Genomic DNA, 20956 nt, shown 5'->3' with positions numbered 1-20956 from the left:
TTCTGGGAAGCAGTGACTCTGAAAAGAACTTGGGTTATGGTTGATAGTTGGTTGAACATATGTTCAACCCTGTATGATGCTGTGGCCTGAAGGGCTAGTTCAACCCTTGGATGTACAAAGTGGAATCTTGAATAGGAATAGTTATATCTGTGTTTGGACCTGGTGTGACTACTACTTGAATACTGTGTCCTGTTGTGGTGGCCACAATTCAAGGATGATGATAAATCAGAGAGGGTTCACAGAAGAGCCATGAGAATGATTAAAGGATTGGAAATATGCTTTATAATGAGAGAGTCCAGGAGCTCAGTCTCTTCAGTTTAACCAAGAGAAGGTTAAGGTGTGATTTGATCAGTATATAAGTACCTATGTGGGGAACAGAAATTTGATGATAGAGGGCTCTTCAGTCTCACAGAGAAAGTTACAAGAAGATCCAATGACTGGAAGTTGAAGCTAGCCAAATTCAGACAGAAATAAGGCTCATATTTTTAACAGTTGAGGCAATTAACAATTGGAACCATTTTCCAAGGGTTGTGGTGGATCCTCCATTACTGGAAATATTTAAATCAAGATTTGATGTTTTTTCTGAAACAGATTCTCTAGTTCAAACAGGAATTAATTCAGGAAAGTACTACTGTCTGTTATACAGGAAGTCAAACTGGAGGATTACAGTGGATCTTCTGGCTTTATAATCCATGAAACTTTGGAAAGGGGAGAGAAATCTTCTTCTATTTGCATCCTAGCTGCAGAGAAATTACAGACCTCGCATGTGGGCTTATCAGCCACATAGAGATTTGGCAAACTTTCACCAGTGTCAGGTTGTTTAAGGCATTACTTTTAGCTCCCTTTCTGATCCCAGGCTCGTAGTAATGTTGCAAAAGTTGGAGTTATCTGAGCAAGCTAAGCCAAATTCTTGTCAGGAGGGGAAAAGGAGCAATAAGGTGGACAAGAAGAAAGACGGAAGAAGGTGGATGACAGTAGGAACCTTGGGGTTATACTTCAGAAGTTCAGGATTTTAGCCAAAGCTAGAAGTGATGTAGTGAGGTAATCTGGTTACTTCTCTCTGGTTTGATCTAATCAGGACATCTTTTAGGATCAATATGGCAGCAGTGCGGGGCAGCACCAGTTCTAACAGCAACGCTCATTCCTTCCAGTCCATGCATCCTGCTGACTTTTTCAGCATCATGCACTTATCCCCCCAGATAAGCAATATCCAGAAGATCGTGACAGCCTCATCCTTTACCTCATCAAAACACACTTAAGTGACTTCAACTGTAAATGTTTTCTCCCATTTCTAGAATCTTTCAGCATGTCTTCATATTAACCCAGGACTTTACCTGGAACCCTGAAGACCCCTTATCACTGTTTTTAACTTAAACAATCCAGTTTGCGAGTGTGTCTTCAGCTTTAGCTTGCCTTATGTAAACAAACTTATATAATGGGCTGAGTTAGGACTTGTCCAGCGTAGATTACACAACAGATCTAACTTACTTTTCGCCATTAACTGGTGACTGTTTAACTTTGTGCATTTCACTCAGCTTGAACAATGAAAACGGTCACTTTTGCTGTCTGGCTATCCTATAGCAGTACAATGCTAAAATACTTGGGTTTCCAATACTTTCAGAAGCATAAATCCAAAGTTTAATATTCCTTACGGAAATATTTCTTTGTTTTAGTGTCTTGTAAAAATGCCCGCTTTTTAAACTTGTCAGATCCATTTTGGCCCAAAACTGGCTGTAACATGATTATTGCTGAGTTGCTGCTTTGCCTTGTCCAGGTGGCAGCGGAGTACCTGAGATCAATGAAAGAGAGTAAAAAGTCAAAGGGTCGTCGCCAGCCCTTGAGCAAACTTCCTCGTCATCATCCTCTTGTGGTTAAAGACTGCATCAGTGATGATGGTAAGTTCTACATACTTTAGTCGGGTGGAATTCAGCTATCTGGGGAGGCCTTGGATGGGAAGGTGGAGAGTGCTCTAGATGTATGAGGGCAATATGGTATGTTCCATGAGGTAACTGAAGATATATGGGAGGCATCTAGGCATGTGACTTCTCTCCAGCCTAGGAGAGGTTCTTAGTTCTGCTTGGAATTCTTGCTTCGTTCTCCAGTGCATGGCCTCGGCAGTGGAATTGTTTCACCCCCAGGTGTTTACCCTTTCCCACTATTTTCTTTGGAATCTGAATATTTTTTCCAGTCACAGAAAGTCACAATTGTGCATACCAGTCAAATTCTAAATGTAGCTGAACTTCATTTCTGTATTCCACAGTTGATGTTTCCTTGGCGCTTTCCAATAATCCACTAAATATCCATATTTTTTAAAACATGCACATTCTTGACTGACCATTTAGCCTGTATATGCTTTGGATCTGATTAAATTATAGGCTCCTTGAAGCAGTATGAAGGGGTTCACCTCACTACAGGTGCTCCTCCTTGTAATTTGGGTCTGAGAATTAGCTTTCACTTCATCGGTTGCTTGCACTGTGAGCTCCCCTCTCTCTCTCTGACTCAATGTGGTCCCTCTTTGTGACTTGGCCCTCCAGCTAAGTCACTATATAGTCCGTCCTGCCCTCTGGGATAAGAGTCCCACTAGACAAGCTGTCCAGACACTATCACAGACAGTCTTCCTTTCCAAGTCTGCAGGTCCTGTACCACTTTCAGATCCCTGGTAGGGGAACCCAGGCCCTCCCTCTACACTGGGTTCCACCACAGGGACCCTGTAACCAGCAGCCCAGGTCTCTGCAGTCCCACTCCTTGCTGCTGTTTCCCTGGGCTTCTTCCTATCCCACCTCTATCTCCTTGCTGATCTCTGGCTTGCCACTAGAGATTCCTCTGCTCCCTATTGCTGCTTCTCCATTCTCTGCCTCTTGTTGGACTCCCCACCCTAGGGCAGGAACCCAGGTTTACTATCCCCCCTGGATCCCCTTTTTGTCCCTAGCTAACTCCCTTTCCCTCCAGGGAGTGACTGCAGACCTCTTCCCTGCAGTCCCTTCGTGCTCTCACTTCCTGGCTTATAATCCTGTCCCAGCTCCTTCCCCATATGAATTTCATTTGCCATTCCAACCAGTCCTTGGTTACCCTCCAGATGCAGCATATAAGGTTAATTGGCCCCTTCTAGCTCCTGTTCAGAGCTTGTGTGGGTTGGTCACCCCATTGTAAGCAGGAACAGGATCATGCATGCCTATACTTTTCATTTGTATGAATTTCTTTGTGGTGTACTCCGGTCATGTTTCTGCTAAATTCCCTTGTGTTTCTTCAGAAGGAAATAAACAATTTCTCACCATTCCTGGCATGTGCATACTTCCCACTGTCAGAGATTGAAGCCCCTCTCCTTACCATTCTTCATCTTGGTGGTTATCATAAGCTCTCCTTGCAACACAGTGGCAGCAGCAGGACATATCACTAACACTAATGAAACCATTTCTCGTTGCAGAGATGTCAGAGCACCTAACTCCTGAAGAAGAGGCTGAGGAGACAGAGGCTTGGGCCAAACCACTTAGCCAGCTGTGGCAAAATCGCCCTCAGAATTTTGAGGCAGAAAAAGAATATAATCAGACCATGGCTCAGCAGCCCCCTCACTGTGCTGTATGCATGCTCTTCCAGACATACCAGGTAAGCATCCTGGACTTCTCCCAGAGCTGTTCTTTATATGGCAGAAGCTGAGGGAGAAGTTCTTTATATGGCAGAAGCTGCCACATTCCTCAGGATTTTGTAAACTAGTAGGTTGTAAATTTATTTTAGAATAATGTTGTTTCAGTCTGTTGCTAAATAAGCCTGCAGATCTGTGTGATCCAGTAAATAGTATTGCTCTTCCCTTTACAACCTCAGGTTGCATCAGACTTCCTTGTTTGTTTCACAGCTGCATATATTTTGAAACTTCCCTCCTTAGCTCTGGCTGAGCTCAAACTTGTTAAATTCCTATCAAAGTTATGTGCATAGCACCTCACTTTCAGATTAATTCTTTCCTGAAAACTAAATTTTAGAGACCCACCTTAATCTGCTTCCTGATGGCAGGGATCGGGAAAGAACATTCCCATAGTTTAAAATAAAAGGAGAGGACTAGATATAACCCGATGGCTGTCTAAGTACGTGCAAAAGCAGAAGCTTTCTTCTCTCAGGCATCTAGGGTGAAGGAGGACTGATGGGCTAAACCTATAATGGTTTTTGGGACCACCATGATTGTGTTAGATCTAGAAACTAATATGTTCACTTCTGTATTGGAAAGGAAAATTAGATGTTTTGGGCAGGTCCTTATTGAGGTTATGTATCCTAGGATGATCACTCTGAGTTTTTTTGAGAAGCATATAGAGCAGTGCATTCAGAGGGCTAAAATGTAAAGGAAAAAATAATCTCAAACAGACATCTCTAAATTCGGCCTTGAAGAAGTTGGTTACCCCAGGTCAGGTGCGAGGAGACTGTTCATGTTTGGCTCTTGTACTCGTTTTGATAACTGTGGACAACAAAATGCACAGGGATTTTAACTCCTGCAACACATACAGTCACCCATTTGCGCAGATAACGCCAGTTATTGTCATCTCGTCTTTATCTGTTTATACCATTTACAAATCCTTGGGCAAAAATAGTTGAGCAAAGGAGCAGCTAGAGGTGTCTGTTTACACTAGGCAGCGAAGTTTTTCCGGAGGACTGAATCTGAGAATGGGAGTTGCGAATGCCTGAGTTATCAGTGCTTGACCTCAGTTACCTAGTCCTCCAGAAGTTGGAGTCATAGTCCATTAGAACTGCATTAAATTTTAATTTGTAATGTTGCAGCCTGAAGAAGAGCTCTATGTAGCTTGGAATCTTGCCTTTCACCAACAGAACTTGGTCCAATAAAAGAGATTACCTCACCCATCTTGTCCCTTTAAATTTTAATTGGTGTCTAATTTGACATTGAGTTTATAAAAGTCTCTTGGTTTTTCAATGGAGAGATGCATTTCCAGGTCTACCTGCCTAACAACAAATATCTGTTTGAGACAGTAGTCTTGTTCACAACTAGGCTAGATGGCTTGTCGAATACAGACGCTGCACATCTAGCTAGCATGGGTATAAATAGCCGTGTAAATGGTGAGACACTGCTTAGGCGAATAGAATACGGACACACCAGAACCTTAAGATATGTATCCTGCGCAGCTCTGTGTATGCCCAAGCAGTGCCTCCCATGTCTACACTGCTCTTTTTAGCAGTGTAGTGTCTCGCTGCCACCCTGCTGCCGGAGCCTTTCCCAGCCACCATGAAAAGCTCCGGCAGGGGGGAGGTAGAAGGGAAGGGTTCCAGCAGCCTTCCCCTGCTTCCTCCACCCCCAGAGCCTGCCACTGCTGTGTAGCTACACACTGCTGTGTGGACACAGCCTAGTTTTCACTGCAGCATATCACTGCATGTACCCTACACACTGTTGCAAGTGTAGACAAGGCCCTAGAGTATGAAACAGCTATGGGGATGTTTAAACATGTTTGTATAAGTCTTTAGAATCATAGGCTATGTCTACGCTACACAGCTTTTAGCGACATGGCTGTGTCACCACAGCCGTGCTGGTAAAAGTAATGCAGTGTAGCCGCTGTTTGCCAGCTCTCCTGCTGACAGGACTTCTACCCGCAACGAGTGGCATTTGCGTTGTCAGCAGGAGAGCGCTTCTGCTGACAACAAGCTGTTCACACTGGCACTTGTGGCAAAACTTTTGTCTTTCGGGGGGATGGCAGGAAGGTAACACCTCTGAATGACAAAATTTTTGTTATTCAATTGCCAGTGTAGACATAGCGTAAGAGATCGGAGGATATAACTAAATGAACAGTACTCATATAGTAGCACTGCAGTCGTCTGACTCTGCATCTGTAAAAGTCTAGGCATTGTAAAGGTGTGCCACAGATACCCTTCTTGGGGAAGGGACAGACCTTTTGATTCCAGGGGGCACACACAGACAAATATATCTCATAGACTCATAGATATTAAGGTCAGAAGGGACCATTATGATCATCTAGTCTGACCTCCTGCACAATGCAGGCCACAGAATCTCACCCACCCACTCCTGCAATAAACCTCTCACCTATGTCTGAGCTATTGATGTCCTCAAATCATGGTTTAAAGACTTTGAGGTGCAGAGAATCCTCCAGCAAGTGACCCGTGCCCCAATCTACCCTGGAGGAAAATTCCTTCCCAACCCCAAATATGGCCATCAGCTGAACCCTGAGCATGTGGGCAAGATTCACCAGCCAGATACCCAGGAAAGAATTCTCTGTAGTAACTCAAATCCCATCCCATCACAGGCCATTGGGCCTATTTACCATGAATAGTTAAAGCTATTACCAGCAGGACAGTGGGGTGGGAGGAGGTATTGTTTCATATTCTCTGTGTATATATAAAGTCTGCTGCAGTTTCCACGGTATGCATCCGATGAAGTGAGCTGTAGCTCACGAAAGCTCATGCTCAGATAAATTGGTTAGTCTCTAAGGTGCCACAAGTACTCCTTTTCTTTTTGCGAATACAGACTAACACGGCTGTTACTCCTGAAACCTGCCAAAATCATGTTATCCCATCATACCATCTCCTCCATAAACTTAATCAAGTTTAATCTTGAAGCCAGATACATCTTTTGCCCCCACTGCTTCCCTTGGAAGGCTATTCCAGAACTTCACTCCTCAGATGGTTAGAAACCTTCGTCTAATTTCAAGTCTAAACTTCCCGATCGCCAATTTATATCCATTTGTTCTTGTCCACATTGCTACTGAGCTTAAATAATTCCTCTCCCTCTCCGGTATTTATCCCTCTGATACATTTATAGAGCAATCATATCTCCCCTCAACCTTCTTTAGCTTAGGCTAAACAAACCAAGCTCCTTGAGTCTCCTTTCATAAGACAGGTTTTCCATTCCTCGGATCATCCTAGTAGCCCTTCTCTGTACTGTTCCAGTTTGAATTCATCCCTCTTAAACATGGGAGACCGGAACTGCACACAGTATTCCAGATGAGGTCTCTTGCTGCTTGTCACAGAACAATGTGTTTCAAACACCTTCAGTCTTACTCTAGATAGAATGGGAATACCTCTGGATTTGAAGCTCCTCTCACTGAGAACTCTGTGGGCCTTGGGAGAGTATGGAACACTAGTAGAGAGTTTACTGAATTTTGTTTCTTCACACAAATGTGACTTGGTTTTTCAGAAGCATGAAGTCCCAGCTGACACCAATTTTTAAAAAAAGGCTCCAGGGTGATCTCATTAATTACAGGCCGGTAAGCCTAACTTCAGTACCAGGCAAATAGGTTGAAACTATAGTAAAGAACGGAATTATCAGATGCATGGATGAACACGATTTGGTGGGGAAGAGTCAACGTGGTTTTTGTAAAGGGAAATCGTGCCTCACCAATCTATTAGAATTCTTTAAGGGGGTCATCAAACGTGGGCAAGAGTGATCCACTGGATATAGTGTACTTAGACTTTCAGAAAGCCTTTGACAAGGTCCCTCACCAAAGGCTCTTAAGCGAAGCAAATGGTCATGGGATAAGAGGGATGGTCCTCTCATGGGTCGGTAACTGGTTAAAAGATAGGAAACAAAGGGTAGGAATAAATGGTTGGTTTTCAGAATGGAGAGAGATATATTCATATATGATCTGGAAAAAGGAGTCAAGAGTGAGGTGGCAAAATTTGCAGATAATACAAAACTACTCAAGATAGGTAATTCCAAAGCAGACTGTGAAGAGTTACAAAAGGATCTCACAAAACTGGGTGACTGGGCAACAAAATGGCAAATGAAATTCAGTATTGAAAAATGCAAAGTAATGCACACTGGAAAACAACATCCCAACTATGCATACAAACTGATGGTGTCTTAAAATCAAGAAAGATCTTGGAGTCGTGGATAGTTCTCTGAACACATCTGCTCAATGTGTAGCAGCAGTCAAAGTTAACAATGTTAGGAACTATCAGGGAAAGGATAGATAAGACAGAAAAAATCATAATGCCACTATATAAATCCATGACCTGCTCACATCTTGAATACTGTGTGCAAATCTGGTCACCCCATCTCAAAAAAGATATATGGGAAAAGTACAGGGAAGGGCAACTAAAATACTTAGGCGTACGGAACAGCTTCCATATGAGGAGAGATTAAAAAGACTGGGACTTTTCAGCTTGAAAAAGAGACGACTAATTGGCGGGTATGGTAGCAGTCTATAAAATCTTGTCTGGTGGGGAGAAAGTGAATAAGGAAATGTCATTTACTCCTTCTCATAACACAAGAACATGGGGCCACAAATGAGATTAACAGGCAGCAGGTTTAAAACAAACAAAAGGAAGTACTACTTCACACAAGGCACAGTCGACCTGTGGAACTCTTTGCCGGGGATGTTGTGAAGGCCAAGACACTAACAGAGTTCAAAACAGAACTAGATAAGTTCATGGAGGATAGGTCCATCAGTGGCTATTAGCCAAGATGGTCAGGGATCCAACACTATGTTCTGAGTGTCCCTAGCTTCTGTTCGCCAGAAACTGGGCTTGGACGACAGGGGATGGTTCACTTGATTTCCTGTTCTGTTCATTCCCTCTGAAGCACCTGGCATTGGCTGCTGTTGGAAGACAGGATACTGGATGGACCATTGGTCTGACCCAGTATGACCGTTCTTATGGCTTGTACTTCTCTTTAAAGATGGGATCATGTTCTGAATGACGCAGGAAGTAAAGTTTATCTGGTCATTAGCTTGCTGTTGTGTAGTAGTTATCCTTGCCTGATGAAGCTGGTGGTAAGAATAATAATGTGAGAGGGAAATCTGAGGTTTTCAATATTCCCAGTAAAATTTACCTATGCTCCCCACCTCACTTTCATAGGTAGAATGTGGAGGCCATGGTCAGAGCTCTGGAGTTGCTCCAAGTACTGCCACCAGGAAGGTACGAACCAAACCTCTGATTCCTGAGATGTGCTTCACTGCAACTGGCTGCAGCACTGACCTCAATCTGTCAACCCCTTACCTGGAGGAAGATGGAACTAGTGTCCTGATCACCTGCAAAAACTGCAGTGTCTGTGTTCATGCTAGTGAGTACAGCCAGACCCCACTCCTAGGCATTAACTTGCCCTGCAGTCTGATCTTGTACATTGTAACAATTCCACTTACCAACCCCTGTTAGCTGTAATAAAGAACTGAGTCCGTTCCTCAGTTGGATCATGGAGACGGCCTTGTGAATGGTGGGGCGAGGGTGGTGTACGAGCAAACCTGAGGTGTATGGAACCCTCACATGGGGATTGTGAAGTGGAGCCAAGGGCTGTAATTTTCATATTCCCTCTTTGACCTCCAAGGTGAGAGATCTGTAAGATTAGGCCAGTGCTGTTTCCATTATAGGTTGTTATGGTGTGTCCCCTGACAAGGCCACTGAAGACTGGATGTGCTCCAGGTGTACAGCCAATGCTTTAGAAGAGGTAAGAAAATTGCTTGTACAAGCCTCACTTCACTTTCTCTTTAAGGACTCAGGAGGATCCTATTAGTCGGGTATCCAAGCTGTGGGGAGCCCATGGGAGGGCAGGGGGAAAGGTGAGATGAAGGTTAGTTACAGAGCTCTTCCTGAAACCTTGCGTTGTGCCATGTCTGCTCCCCTTTTGTGGTAAGGCTGTAATTTAGAGAACACCTCCAGAGTGTAATTCTCTTCCATTTGGCCTTTTGATTTAATGTCTTCTGGCTTAAAGAACCAGCTGCCCAGTGCAGTGATTCGGGCTGTTGTGGCGGTCAGAAATGGAGAAGGGAAGTTCTGCAGGAATGTGGTGGTCTCTCCTTGTATATGACGCCTTCTGCTCTACAAAATGCAGCTAACTTGTTGCTTAGCTGTGGCTGCAGTGGGAGAGGATACTGAAATCTAACTCATTGAGGAGGAAGGTGGCTCAGAGTAGAGGGGTTCTTTCAGAAAGTGTCATGGGCTCTCCACCAATAGAGTGGACCGCTACATCTCTTCCAGGGGCCAGCCCCTTGAATTGCATCCACCAGCTGGTTTGTTCCCAGCTTCAGCTATGCCGAGTTGGGAAAGGATTTTGTTTCTCTGGTCTGAGCTCACAACATTGGCTCTCAGTATTTTTCCCACCCATCTTCAGAGTAGCTCTCCTTAGTTTACTCCATTTCTGTGAGTATCTAGAGAACTATGAGGTGGGTCCATTTCTCAAAAGCAGAAGCCAGTTGATAGCTCTTAACTAGGCTGTCCTCTGCAAAGTGATTGTATCTGTGGGGCTAATTGGCAACAAAGAGCTATTCCTCTAAATATGTGTTGTCACAGTGAGGCTCTCTGGCACAAGCTTACTGCTTCATTGACAGATAACATGGTTCCTCATTTTCTTCTTTGTGGCAGGACTGCTGCTTGTGTTCATTACGAGGAGGCGCACTGCAGAGAGCCAATGATGACAAGTGAGTATTCCAGCTTTTTCATTCTCTGTGGAGCAGCTTTTCTTATAAGGTTGTTAAGGGCATTGCTTAGTGTGAGTGTGCTGCAGGGATGATGTCGTGTCCAAGGGCATCTGCCAGATGGATTGACAGGATGGATGCAGAGGGTTGTAAACATATATAACATAGTTCAGGATGTGACCACATGGTGCCTTATGCACCAGGACTTGGGTGAGTGGTGCAGTATCACAGAAACCCACAGCCAGTCACTGACTTCCCAGGGAGTTCCCCATCCCAAGGTGGTGATAGCTATTAACTGCGAAGTTTCTTATTAAGTAAAATTGTCTTTGGTTCCCAGAGCCACATGGGGGGCCAGGAACTCTGAATACCAGGGTACAGAGAGATCATGCCCCATACAGCAACCAAAGGCTCCACATACCTCATCTCTGCCAGTAGACTGTCTAAATTTACACTGCTAGTGTCTTCAGCTTGGGGCTTGGCTGGAGGCGTCTGCATCACAGGACAGCCACAAAGCTTCCTTTACTTTTCCCAAACGACACTTCACTGACTTGGGGAGGTGGGGCCCTCCTGCAGTGCAGCATGTTCTGGCTCAAGGCTGACTTGGGCAGCTGCAGCATGTGCGACTGTTAATGGACAAGGACACAGATTAACTTGGCTGGTATGTCTAAAGTTCTCGGATGCAAAATACATTGGTATTTAGTATCCAAACCTTAACTTGCAATGCCAAGGCGTAAACTATGGGAACTTGGCCTGAAGACTCTGGGAGTGGCCTTTGACCTCTAGGTCACTGTTTCAAAACCAGGTCAGTAGTGACTGTAAATAGTTATTATCTGACAGGTCTGTGGCCTGAGTGAAACAAGCTTGTAGGGCACATGCATAAATACCAGCAGCACAAGTCTCACTCAGTCGCTCCCTTGTTCACTTCATTCCATTTAGTTCTTGGCCTTTCCACTGAAGTCTAGTTTTGCTCCTAGATGTCTCCTTTATCAGGGCTAGTGTGAGGGAGGCTTGCACTACTTGAGCTCCAGTCTGCTGTATGGTTCAACAAAGGACTTCATTCTTAGGGCTGGAGGGATTGCCAATCTGCTACGCTTCGTTAGCACTAAACTGACTTAAATTCTCAACTGTCTTTTTCTTCCGTGTGTACTGATTTTTTTTTTTTTCTCATCTCCAATTCTGGCAGGTGGGTCCATGTGATGTGTGCTGTAGCTGTACTGGAGGCAAAATTTGTGAATATTGCAGAGCGCAGTCCAGTGGATGTTGGCAAAATCCCTCTGCAGCGCTTCAGACTGGTAAGACATCTGGGATTCACTGTTAGGCTTATCGGTTTCATTGAAGTCCTATCTGTGGGGTCTTCTAGTCTCCTCCTGGAGGAGACAACTTCCCTCTATTAAATAGAGGTCTGAGAAAATCTGAACTCTGATGGTTGGGAGGTGGTTTGTTAAATAAATCCAGTTAGAGCACTCCCTACTCTCTGAAACCTAGCTTTGTTCTTGGGTATTAACACAGATCATGATAATTACTTGAAGTTAGAATTAACAAAGGGGTCAGTATGGAGTCTTGTTATAGTTTAGCTAGTGATTTGAATTGCATAATACAGTAATACGTTGGTATCTTATGCAGGAATCTCTAGGCACTTTAAATAAAATAAAAGCTGGGTCTGTTTAGCTTGTCTACAAACTCAGTTTAAAGAATGTTAGACTCCCCCTTCCTCCTCTTCTATCTAAACGGGTGAGTTTCCCGCAATCCAGAAGGAGAGAACTGAGCTTTGTATGGTTATATCGCATCATACCTTGCTATTAACTACCCAAGCCTGCAATCCAGTGCAGCACTAGCAGAAGAAATGGGGTGGGATTTGACCAGTGGACTTGGAGCCTCTGGAAAAGCAGCATAATAGAGGGGAGACCACTGCCAAGAGCATTCTCAGTCATTGAAGAGTCTGAGGTGACAGCGATGAGCCTATTCTGCACGAGTCCTTGCTAACTGGCCTGAGTCCTGGGCGGCTTTATCATTTTTAGCGTTCTCTCTTTAAGGATTTCTACAGTCTAGCCACTCCATGAGTCTCAGACTGATAGAAGTAGGAGAAGGTGCAAATACTTAATGCCTAGTCCTTATATATTTTCATCAGCTGATCTCAAAGTGCTTCACAATCATTTAATTTATTCTCAAAACCCCTGTACCTAAAAATATGACAATGGACTGAACCACTTTGTTGTTTAAAAAAAAAAAAAAACCTTCAGTATTTCGGGGCAAACAAGGTGAGAACTATTAAATAAAAAGCTGTATGTTGACTTCAGCTGTAAGATATGGGACTTCCTGGCTGGCACGACTAATTTTTAGAAATACTTACATTTTAGAGCCTTTTCCTCCATTTGCTCAATCCTGCTCTAAAGATATAAACCAGTGTTTGTGACATCCATCAGTTACGCCAAATCTGCTGGCCCAAATCTAGCTTTCTGCCTTTAGGGTAAGGGTATGGAATCTGCATCTGTACAAATTCTACTCAGTTCTCCTCCCTTCTGAAGTTCTGTCTCTGGTTCTGTGAAACCCTTTGGGGTATAATGTTACTCTAGGCCTCTGGCCTGTTTCTGTCCTTGTATAACTACAGGCAGGAGTTGCAGTGGGCCATTGACTTTTGTCATTGCTGAAATGTGGTAGAATGACTCGTGTCCAGGTCACCTTCCCTTGCAGACATTTCAGTTCACATGTTTTGCTGTTAAGCTTGTTGGATTGTATATTATGAACACTTAACTTTTTTGCCTGTGTCCCTGTTTGTAACTCCTGAGATTCCTGCCCGGTTATGAAATAAAACAAGTGCCCTTCTCTCTCTAGACTATGATAAAGCATGGTGCCTTTCTGGGATAAAGAGTAATTGGCAATAATGTAGTAATGAAAAAAGGTATTTCTAGTAACACCTGGGGAGCCTGTCAGTCTTCTGTACTTGGGGAAAGCCAGTGCTGAGCAGTAATCTGTAGTTTCCTGTCTGCAGAAATGCATCTTCTGTAAGAAGCGGAGGAAGAGAATTGCAGGTTGCTGTGTGCAGTGCTCTCATGGTCGCTGTCCTACGTCCTTTCATGTCAGCTGTGCTCAAGCAGCTGGAGTCATGATGCAGCCTGATGACTGGCCGTTCGTTGTCTTCATTACCTGCTTTAGGCATAAGATTCCATCCCAGGCAGAGGTGAGTATTTGGGACACAACTAGGATTTGTTCTGGAATAGGCCAGAGTATCAAGGGAAACTGGAAAAGCTTTTGGCTGTGCTAGAGAGATAAGGTGGATGAGTTAATGTCTTTGACAGATTCATACCAATAAAAGAATTCCCTGTGCATTTTGGCCAGCATAGTCTAATGACCTTGGCTCCCATCCCATGCCAAGAGCTGAGCCCTGATGTTAGTCCTGCTGCTGACTGCATATGACCTTCAGCCGGTCACTTTTCCCCAGTTTCTATAAAGTGACTGAGAACCACCTCCCCCCTGGAGCTGTTGTGAGAAGGAATAGCTAACATGTGTGTGAAGTAAGTGATACTAATGTGCAGAGTTAGTATTGGGATCCCAGTGGAATGTCCTGTTCTGTTGACCAACCAGTGGATAATGTTCCCATGTAGCCCTTCTGCCAAATGAACTGCAGTATTCTGCTCGAGATGGGCCTGTAGAGGGCTTGCTGCAAAGTCCTCAAACTGTCTTGAGGAACCTACTCTAAAGACGGAGCGCTTGTAAGTCCCTAGGTGGCCTGAGCTATGCACTGCACTGTCTTGGTCGCTGCCGCTGACTGGTTTGGTTTTTAAGCATTTAAAGCACTCTGGGGGAAAACTCTTTTAAAGATTGACTTCAGATCACTGGTGGATCCTACGTTCAATTAAGAACTCTTGGCAGCAATGTAGTTCTGTCTCTTCTTATCTGCCAAGGCCCATGTTCAGTACCAGTATACTGACCTTCATTTTAGCTGTCTAACAAGAGCTCTTCTCCTCTCAGCGAGCTAAAGCTGCTCTTCAAGATCTCTCAGCTGGGCAAATGGTAATCAGCAAGCACAAGAATGGTCGTTTCTATCAGTGCGAAGTGGTCAGTCTTACAAAGGAAACCTTCTATGAAGTCAACTTTGATGATGGCTCCTTCAGCGACAACCTCTATCCAGAGGACATTGTGGTATGTTGTGAAATAAGGGAGCTACTCCACTAGAGGGCATGTGGTACAAGGAAACTGCATCACCATTGTGGGAGCAAATGTGTCTGTCCGCTAACATCTCTAGGGGGTTAATGACAGCTCATAAGGAGGGAAGTACTCTCATCTGAGCAAAGAATTTCTTACAGCTTTTTAGATTTTTTTTCCCGCTTAAAAACCTGTTATTGTCTAATTTAATGCTTTGGTTGCAAAGTGCCTGTATTGATCTTCTTTCAGACTTATGAACAGTTGTATTCATTAAAAAGAACAGGAGTACTTGTGGCACCTTAGAGACTAACAAATTTATTAGAGCATTAGCTTTTGTGGGCTACAGCCAACTTCATCGGATGCATAGAATGGAACATATAGTAAGAAGAAATATATATACATACAGATAAGTTGGAAGTTGCCATACAAACTGTGAGAGGCTAATTAGTTAAGATGAGCTATTATCAGCAGGAGAAAAAAACTTTTGTAGTGATAATCAAGATGGCCCATTTAGACTGACGACAAGGTGTGAGGGTACTTAACATGGGGAAATAGATTCAATATTGTCATGACCCAGCCACACCAGTCTCTATTCAAACCCCAAAAAAGAACAGGAGGACTTGTGGCACCTTAGAAACTAACAAATTTATTAGAGCATAAGCTTTCGTGAGCTACAGCTCACTTCATTGGGTGCATTCAAACCCAAGTTAATGGTATCTAGTTTGCATATTAATTCAAGCCATGTGGCTAATACGCAGGGCTGGGTGGTGAAGGGCAAACGACAAGGCAATTCGTTTGCACAGTTGTCACTGAGGGTGCAGATTGTGTTCAGGGTCTCTGTAATGAGCTGAGCCAGGAGAAGGAAAGGATCCAAGAAGCTTGACTTTGAAATTGCAGACCATTTGAAATAGCTGGGAGCAGGAAACACCCTGTGTTTGTGAACTAATGGTTTAGTTGTGGAACCCTGTGGCTCAATTTCCCTGTCTCTAGGTGGTAATATGCACCTATCTCAAGGGCTGTTCGTAAGGTGCTTTGGTACTCTGATGGAAAGCCCTCTAAAAATTGGATGGATCTCTGGGCCTGCTGAATCTTTATGCAAATATAAAGAAGTTGTTACTGCTCACTTCTCCACATCTCCCAACTTTCTTTCTTGTCCCATCAGAGTCGAGACTGTCTTCAGCTGGGTCCTCCTGCTGAAGGAGAGGTCGTGCAAGTCAGATGGACAGATGGGCAAGTTTATGGAGCCAAATTTGTGGCATCACATGCCATCCAGATGTACCAGGTACCGAGCTCCTATTCCTTACCGCTGCCCTCCACCTCTCACTATTTAGATAAAATGCTCATCACAGTAGTCTCTAGACATCTCCCCACTGTCTATTTTAGAAGACCTTTTGTAGAACTGTGGTACTACTGGCAAACCAAGTCCTAGGACCCTCTTTAACTCCTGCAATTAAATCCACTCCGGAAGGGTTGGGGGCAGTTATGGGGTTTGTTCCTGGTATATTGGAAGGAAAGCTGCATAGAGAAGAGATTATATTTTTATGGCAGTAAAAATCTAAGCCTTTAGTCTGGATGGAGCATAAATGCTGAATAACTGGGTGCTGAGGACCCTGCTCTAGCCTAGATGTCCTTGGTGACCCACCATTTTATAGCCAGGTACAGATGTGTGGGCTATTCATCCCTTCCCTTCTGCACTAGAAATACAGATCCATGGGATATACAGAGAAGTGATTCCGTGCAGTGGGTTGTAGGAAAAAGTGGCATCTAGTCAGTGTCTGCACCGTGAGCTAAGCCCTTCTGCGACCCCCCTCAGCAGTGAGTCCTGCAAGTGCGACTGTTGAGCTTCCAGATGTCCTGGGGGTCATGCTGAGCCTGCACAATATGGGCAGGTTCAGACTCGGGTGTGAAAAGAGCCTCGTTTTCGGAGGTGGGGAGCACCAGCAGCGCCCACTGAAATCAGCAGCATTAGGGGTGGCTCATCACCTCTGAAACTCAGGCTGCTTCTATCTGGCTGCCTAGCTGTAGGCACCAATGTTCCCTCTAATTTTTAACAGGCCGTGTGCGCAAACTATTTCTTCCGTGCCTCTGCCAAAGCGCCCAAAAAAAAAAAAAAAAGCCGGAGCGCACGCGATGTTTCGCGGGGTTTAAGATCCGTGTGCATGCGTGCACAGCTTAGAACCGTGGTAGGCGCCCGTATTTGAAAATGGGCCCCAATATTTAAGCTCCTGTAACTGAATCTGGCTGAAGCAAAGTTTTATTTACAAAAAAACCCTTGAATTTTAGAGTACTTGTGTACACCTTGTCCTAGTCTCCCAACCCTGCTGCTCGGGTAATATCCAGAGTGGCATTGAAGCACCCAGTTTGCCTGATGAGTAAAAATCCCCAGTGAGGGGCTGGCTTATTGCAAAGTGTTGTGAGAATATTCCTAAAAATGGTCATTCCCTTGACCCTAGGCAGATTGGGCCGTGCAACTTCCTGCTCCTCTCAGGATTATTGCTTGTATAAAGTCTGTTTCCAGTACTAGATATAAAACTAGCTGCTGCTATCCCCCCCTCATTTACACATGACCCCATGCTATGCCAGAAAGTACACGTATATTGAAAGCTTTCGTTATGGAAGCTCACTTTAGAGAGCCGGGAACTGAACAGGGAGACTCTGTAGTAGTGTGGGGGTCTGGCTCTTGTGACTTCGGGCAGTACAGTATGATTTGTGTGTTAGGTGGAATTTGAAGATGGATCCCAGCTGATGGCGAAGAGAGATGATGTGTACACCCTTGATGAGGAGCTTCCAAAGAGAGTCAAATCAAGGCTGGTAAGTAGTGGGGGTGTGCATACGTACTAAATGTCCACTACATAACCGTGATGTCCACGTGGCTTCCCCTGAGAGTAGCCTGCCTTCATGGGAGCAAACCCATTGAAGTGCACAGCAAGGGCACTGCAAGGTGAGACTTGGTCTGGGAGTTTGTTTGCTGTCTATTCCTTGGCTGATCTCTCTCTTTCTGTAGATACATTACTTCAGCTCACCTCTAGCTGAGGTCTGTAGCCCTTCATTGCTTGCTAACTGACAATTTATGGGACTTAAATAGTGAAATCCTGCCTCTCTGAAATAGTGAGGTACACCAGGAAGTGCCTTGATGTCCTTGGCCTGTATCGCTCCAGTAGGCCTCACATAGTAAGGCATTAGCTCCACGACCATTCACAACCCAGGTGCACTGCTGACCTGAGACACAGGTCCTGTGCACCCATCTGACCTAGCTCAGTTGCAACACTCGTTAATAAGCATGCAGTGTGTCTGAGTCCAGGAAGGATAGGGTGGGACGTTCATGCTGAGTGGGTGTTTAAATCTGCCTGTCTCAGTAGAGCAGAGCATGCTGCAGACGTCCCGGGTGTTTAGTTTGATCTTTGAACTGACCCCTTTAAGTCTCCTTCACGCTTGGCATTGAGCTAGAATCCTTTGGCCCTCAGTGTTGTTTGCCCATTAATAATTTCAGTGGGTCTAGTGACTGCAGGTTTGTTAAGCTGTTTCTCTCTCCATGCAGCAGTGTCACTTGGGCTTGTACATAACAGTCCCAGCGCCCCATGCCCCAAGCGATTTCTCTGCCATGTGGGACCGCTTGTAGGTGAGGGGTAATGAGTTAATCTGAATGGCGCTGTGGGTGTCTAACCCTGCTTTACTCTTGCAGTCAGTAGCTTCAGATATGCGCTTCACAGAAATCTTCACAGAGAAGGAGGTCAAACAAGAGCGGAAGAGACAAAGAGTGATCAACTCACGCTATCGGGAGGATTACATTGAACCTGCACTGTACCGGGCCATCATGGAGTAAGCACTGCCTATGGTAGAGAAGGAGAGATGCCAGCCTCCCAATGGATTCTAACACTCCAGTGCAACAGAGGCCAAACTTGGACATTTCAAATCCATGGGTTTTTTTTAAAAAAGGAAGCTATGATACTGTACCCTGCAGTAGCTGAAAGGAGATGGTTGGATGGTGGAACCGTTCAGCGTTGCAACAGTGGGTGCATGCCTGCCTGCAGGCTCCTCACCTGAAGTTGTCTCCACCAAACAAAGATCCAGCAAGCCAGCTTGGGAGTTCTGCCTTCCACAGCTTATCTCCTCAAACAGTCTTTTTGTTTCTTCTTGTCTGAGCCAAAATTGACAGGTGGCAAACTCTTCTGGGGACTTCACCCAGGAATCTTGGCAGCTGCAGGAGGATACAAAGTGTGTTGTTTTTGTTGAATAATGTTCCTGATTCTGGGAGTCTCTCCCCAATGGCCACGCCTGCACCGAGCAGGCAGTATTACTGGTGCTTGACATTGAACCTCTTTTTATATTTATACCTGTGTGTTTTGTCTGGAGCAGCTTCAGTTTCTTCTTTCTCAGCATCTCCCCTCTGAGGGTGGAGCCTCAGGCTGTGCAGAGCCAAGTGGATTGGAGGCGTTTGTGTGAAGAGATGAAATGTGAAAATCAAATCCTATTGGATGAGCTATTTAACTCTCTATTTAGTTTTTTGTTCTGATTTTGATATTTTGAGACTTACTCGTGTTTAACTGTAATGGTCTGTGCCTACGTATAAATAGGAATCTGTCTGGAGCCTCCTGCAGTGCAGCCCTCTAACAAGAATGTTCATTCAGCCCCCAAAGAGTACTTGAGTGTACACTTCACTAAGGCAATAAAGTCCAAAGGGTCCTCCCTGGAGAGCCAAACACCACAGTATTGGAGATGACAGGGCAGCAGTATTTGTAGCAATCCAGCAGCTTGTCTGTGGCCATGCTGCCACAGGCTCTTACCTAGGATAATTAGATCTGAGCATAGGACCCAGTTACAAGATGCACTGAACTGTACTTGTTAATGAATGGTTGTGTAGTGCCACTCAGAAGCTGAAGTACTGCCACGTTGTTCTGTCTGGCCACAGCTGGTAGAGCATCTGTTTTTAAATCCTGTGTAGAGCATTAATTGGCCACACTCTTAGTTGCATCGGAGAGACTTGACTATCCCAACAATGGAAAGCTGTCAGTTCAGGAGCCATGCATTGCGTGTATCCTGAACATGTTCTGACATGCTCCTAGTAAAGCATTAACAAGTTAAAGCAGCAATTGTATAAGGATGTGGGGCTTTCCCACCCCCTGGGAAAGGGATTTTAGACTGTGGGCAGACTGGCTGCCTTCCAGCTGAATGGAGTGACTTGGGTAGTTTCCCTTTGAGAAAAACATCGTACAGATGTACTCAGTTATTTTCTTTTAATCCTCTTCACTGACACAGACCCACTGCTGTAGTAAAGGGACCTTGTATACACAAGACCCTGATTTATAGCAGTTTCCTCTTTGTTTAAAAAAGAACACTATAAACCAAATTATTTTGAAATCTGGTGCATCAATTTGTGATTAGCAATAAAATGTAGTGTTGTGCAGTGACTTTTTATTACTTTGCTGATTAAGAGTCAAACAACAAGCTTTTTTGAAAAATGATCCTCTGTTTATACTAAAACTCGTCTGGGATCAGGATGCTGATGTGACTAGTGACAATACAAATTTCTAGTGCTCAGGCTTGCTCTTGTGTCCTTCTCTTACAATGTGTGGGAGAAGCCCCTGTCAATCAGCATTTGGACAGATTCCTGAAAGGGACAGGGCCTTCACTTCCCAGTAACTTAATTCATTATGGTTGGTTTCAAATGATGATGAATCATTCTGGTGAGCATTGGAATTGCTAACATGTAGAACTGGGACATTGTGAAATTGTCACAGTATCTGCAAGCGTGCAGGGTTATGAAACGAGAATCTGTTAGAGCTGCAAGTAGACAACTCCCCTCCTTTCGTTAGCCACAAGAAATGGCATCAAAAGGAAACTGCCAGCATCTCTCTGAATCTGCCCTCTAGTCTTCTAATGTACCTGGGATTCACTTTAATTCCCTCTAGATTGAATGCTGTCCTGTTCATCACTGGAAAATCTATTCTGCTTTCCCACCCCCAAAAAGGTACCAGTTTAGCTGTCTGGATGATGTACAGGCTTCCTACCCAATCTGCTATATTACCTGCATGGACTGAGTTTCCATTCTAGGGGGTGATACTACATGTCTGGTATAAATACCTATCTACAAAGAAGGCTCCCACCCTAAAATGACAATGTAGTGCAAGGCAGCTGGGCTTGTGCCCTGCAAGCGTTCCAGTTCAGTTACGCCATGCTTTGTCACCTGCCGCTCCCAGGACTGAGTGACTTTCAGGAGAGTTTCCATGCTTGGTGTTAATTCTGGTCAGGGAGCTCTGACTTGATGTGACCCAAAGTGTTCTCTGTAAACAGACTTCAGACTGAGGGTCTTGTCGGCTGTCTGCACTGTCTTGGAAACCACTGCCATCCTTGCTGAGTTTCCTGCATCATTGGTTAAAGGAAGATTGTCCCATTTCTCATAAACTACATTGTTAAATGTAGTTAAATAAACATATAGATGTAAATCTCATTTCAGGGAG

The 20956-nt window shown here is 44.5% G+C and overlaps 1 protein-coding gene across 4 annotated transcripts in view; it reads left to right on the top strand.

Annotated features, from left to right (window-relative positions):
* KDM4A (lysine demethylase 4A) overlaps nt 1-20036 on the top strand; it is a 37283-nt gene extending 17247 nt beyond the window's left edge. For all 4 annotated transcript variants that reach the window (XM_077825264.1, XM_077825265.1, XM_077825263.1 and 1 more), the window contains 11 exons: nt 1775-1895; nt 3425-3603; nt 8803-9007; nt 9312-9388; nt 10303-10358; nt 11539-11647; nt 13345-13533; nt 14325-14495; nt 15661-15780; nt 17217-17309; nt 18181-20036. In XM_077825264.1, the coding sequence (XP_077681390.1) occupies nt 1775-1895; nt 3425-3603; nt 8803-9007; nt 9312-9388; nt 10303-10358; nt 11539-11647; nt 13345-13533; nt 14325-14495; nt 15661-15780; nt 17217-17309; nt 18181-18321 (1461 nt within the window). In that variant the 3' untranslated portion in view covers nt 18322-20036. The remainder of the gene's footprint in view (nt 1-1774; nt 1896-3424; nt 3604-8802; nt 9008-9311; nt 9389-10302; nt 10359-11538; nt 11648-13344; nt 13534-14324; nt 14496-15660; nt 15781-17216; nt 17310-18180) is intronic.
* Nucleotides 20037-20956: the final 920 nt, after the last annotated feature.

This window comes from Eretmochelys imbricata, chromosome 8 (genome assembly GCF_965152235.1).
Source record: "Eretmochelys imbricata isolate rEreImb1 chromosome 8, rEreImb1.hap1, whole genome shotgun sequence".
Taxonomy (NCBI): domain Eukaryota; kingdom Metazoa; phylum Chordata; order Testudines; family Cheloniidae; genus Eretmochelys; species Eretmochelys imbricata.
The sequence above is the reverse complement of the archived record's forward strand: the minus strand, read 5'-3'. Positions and strand labels throughout refer to the sequence as shown.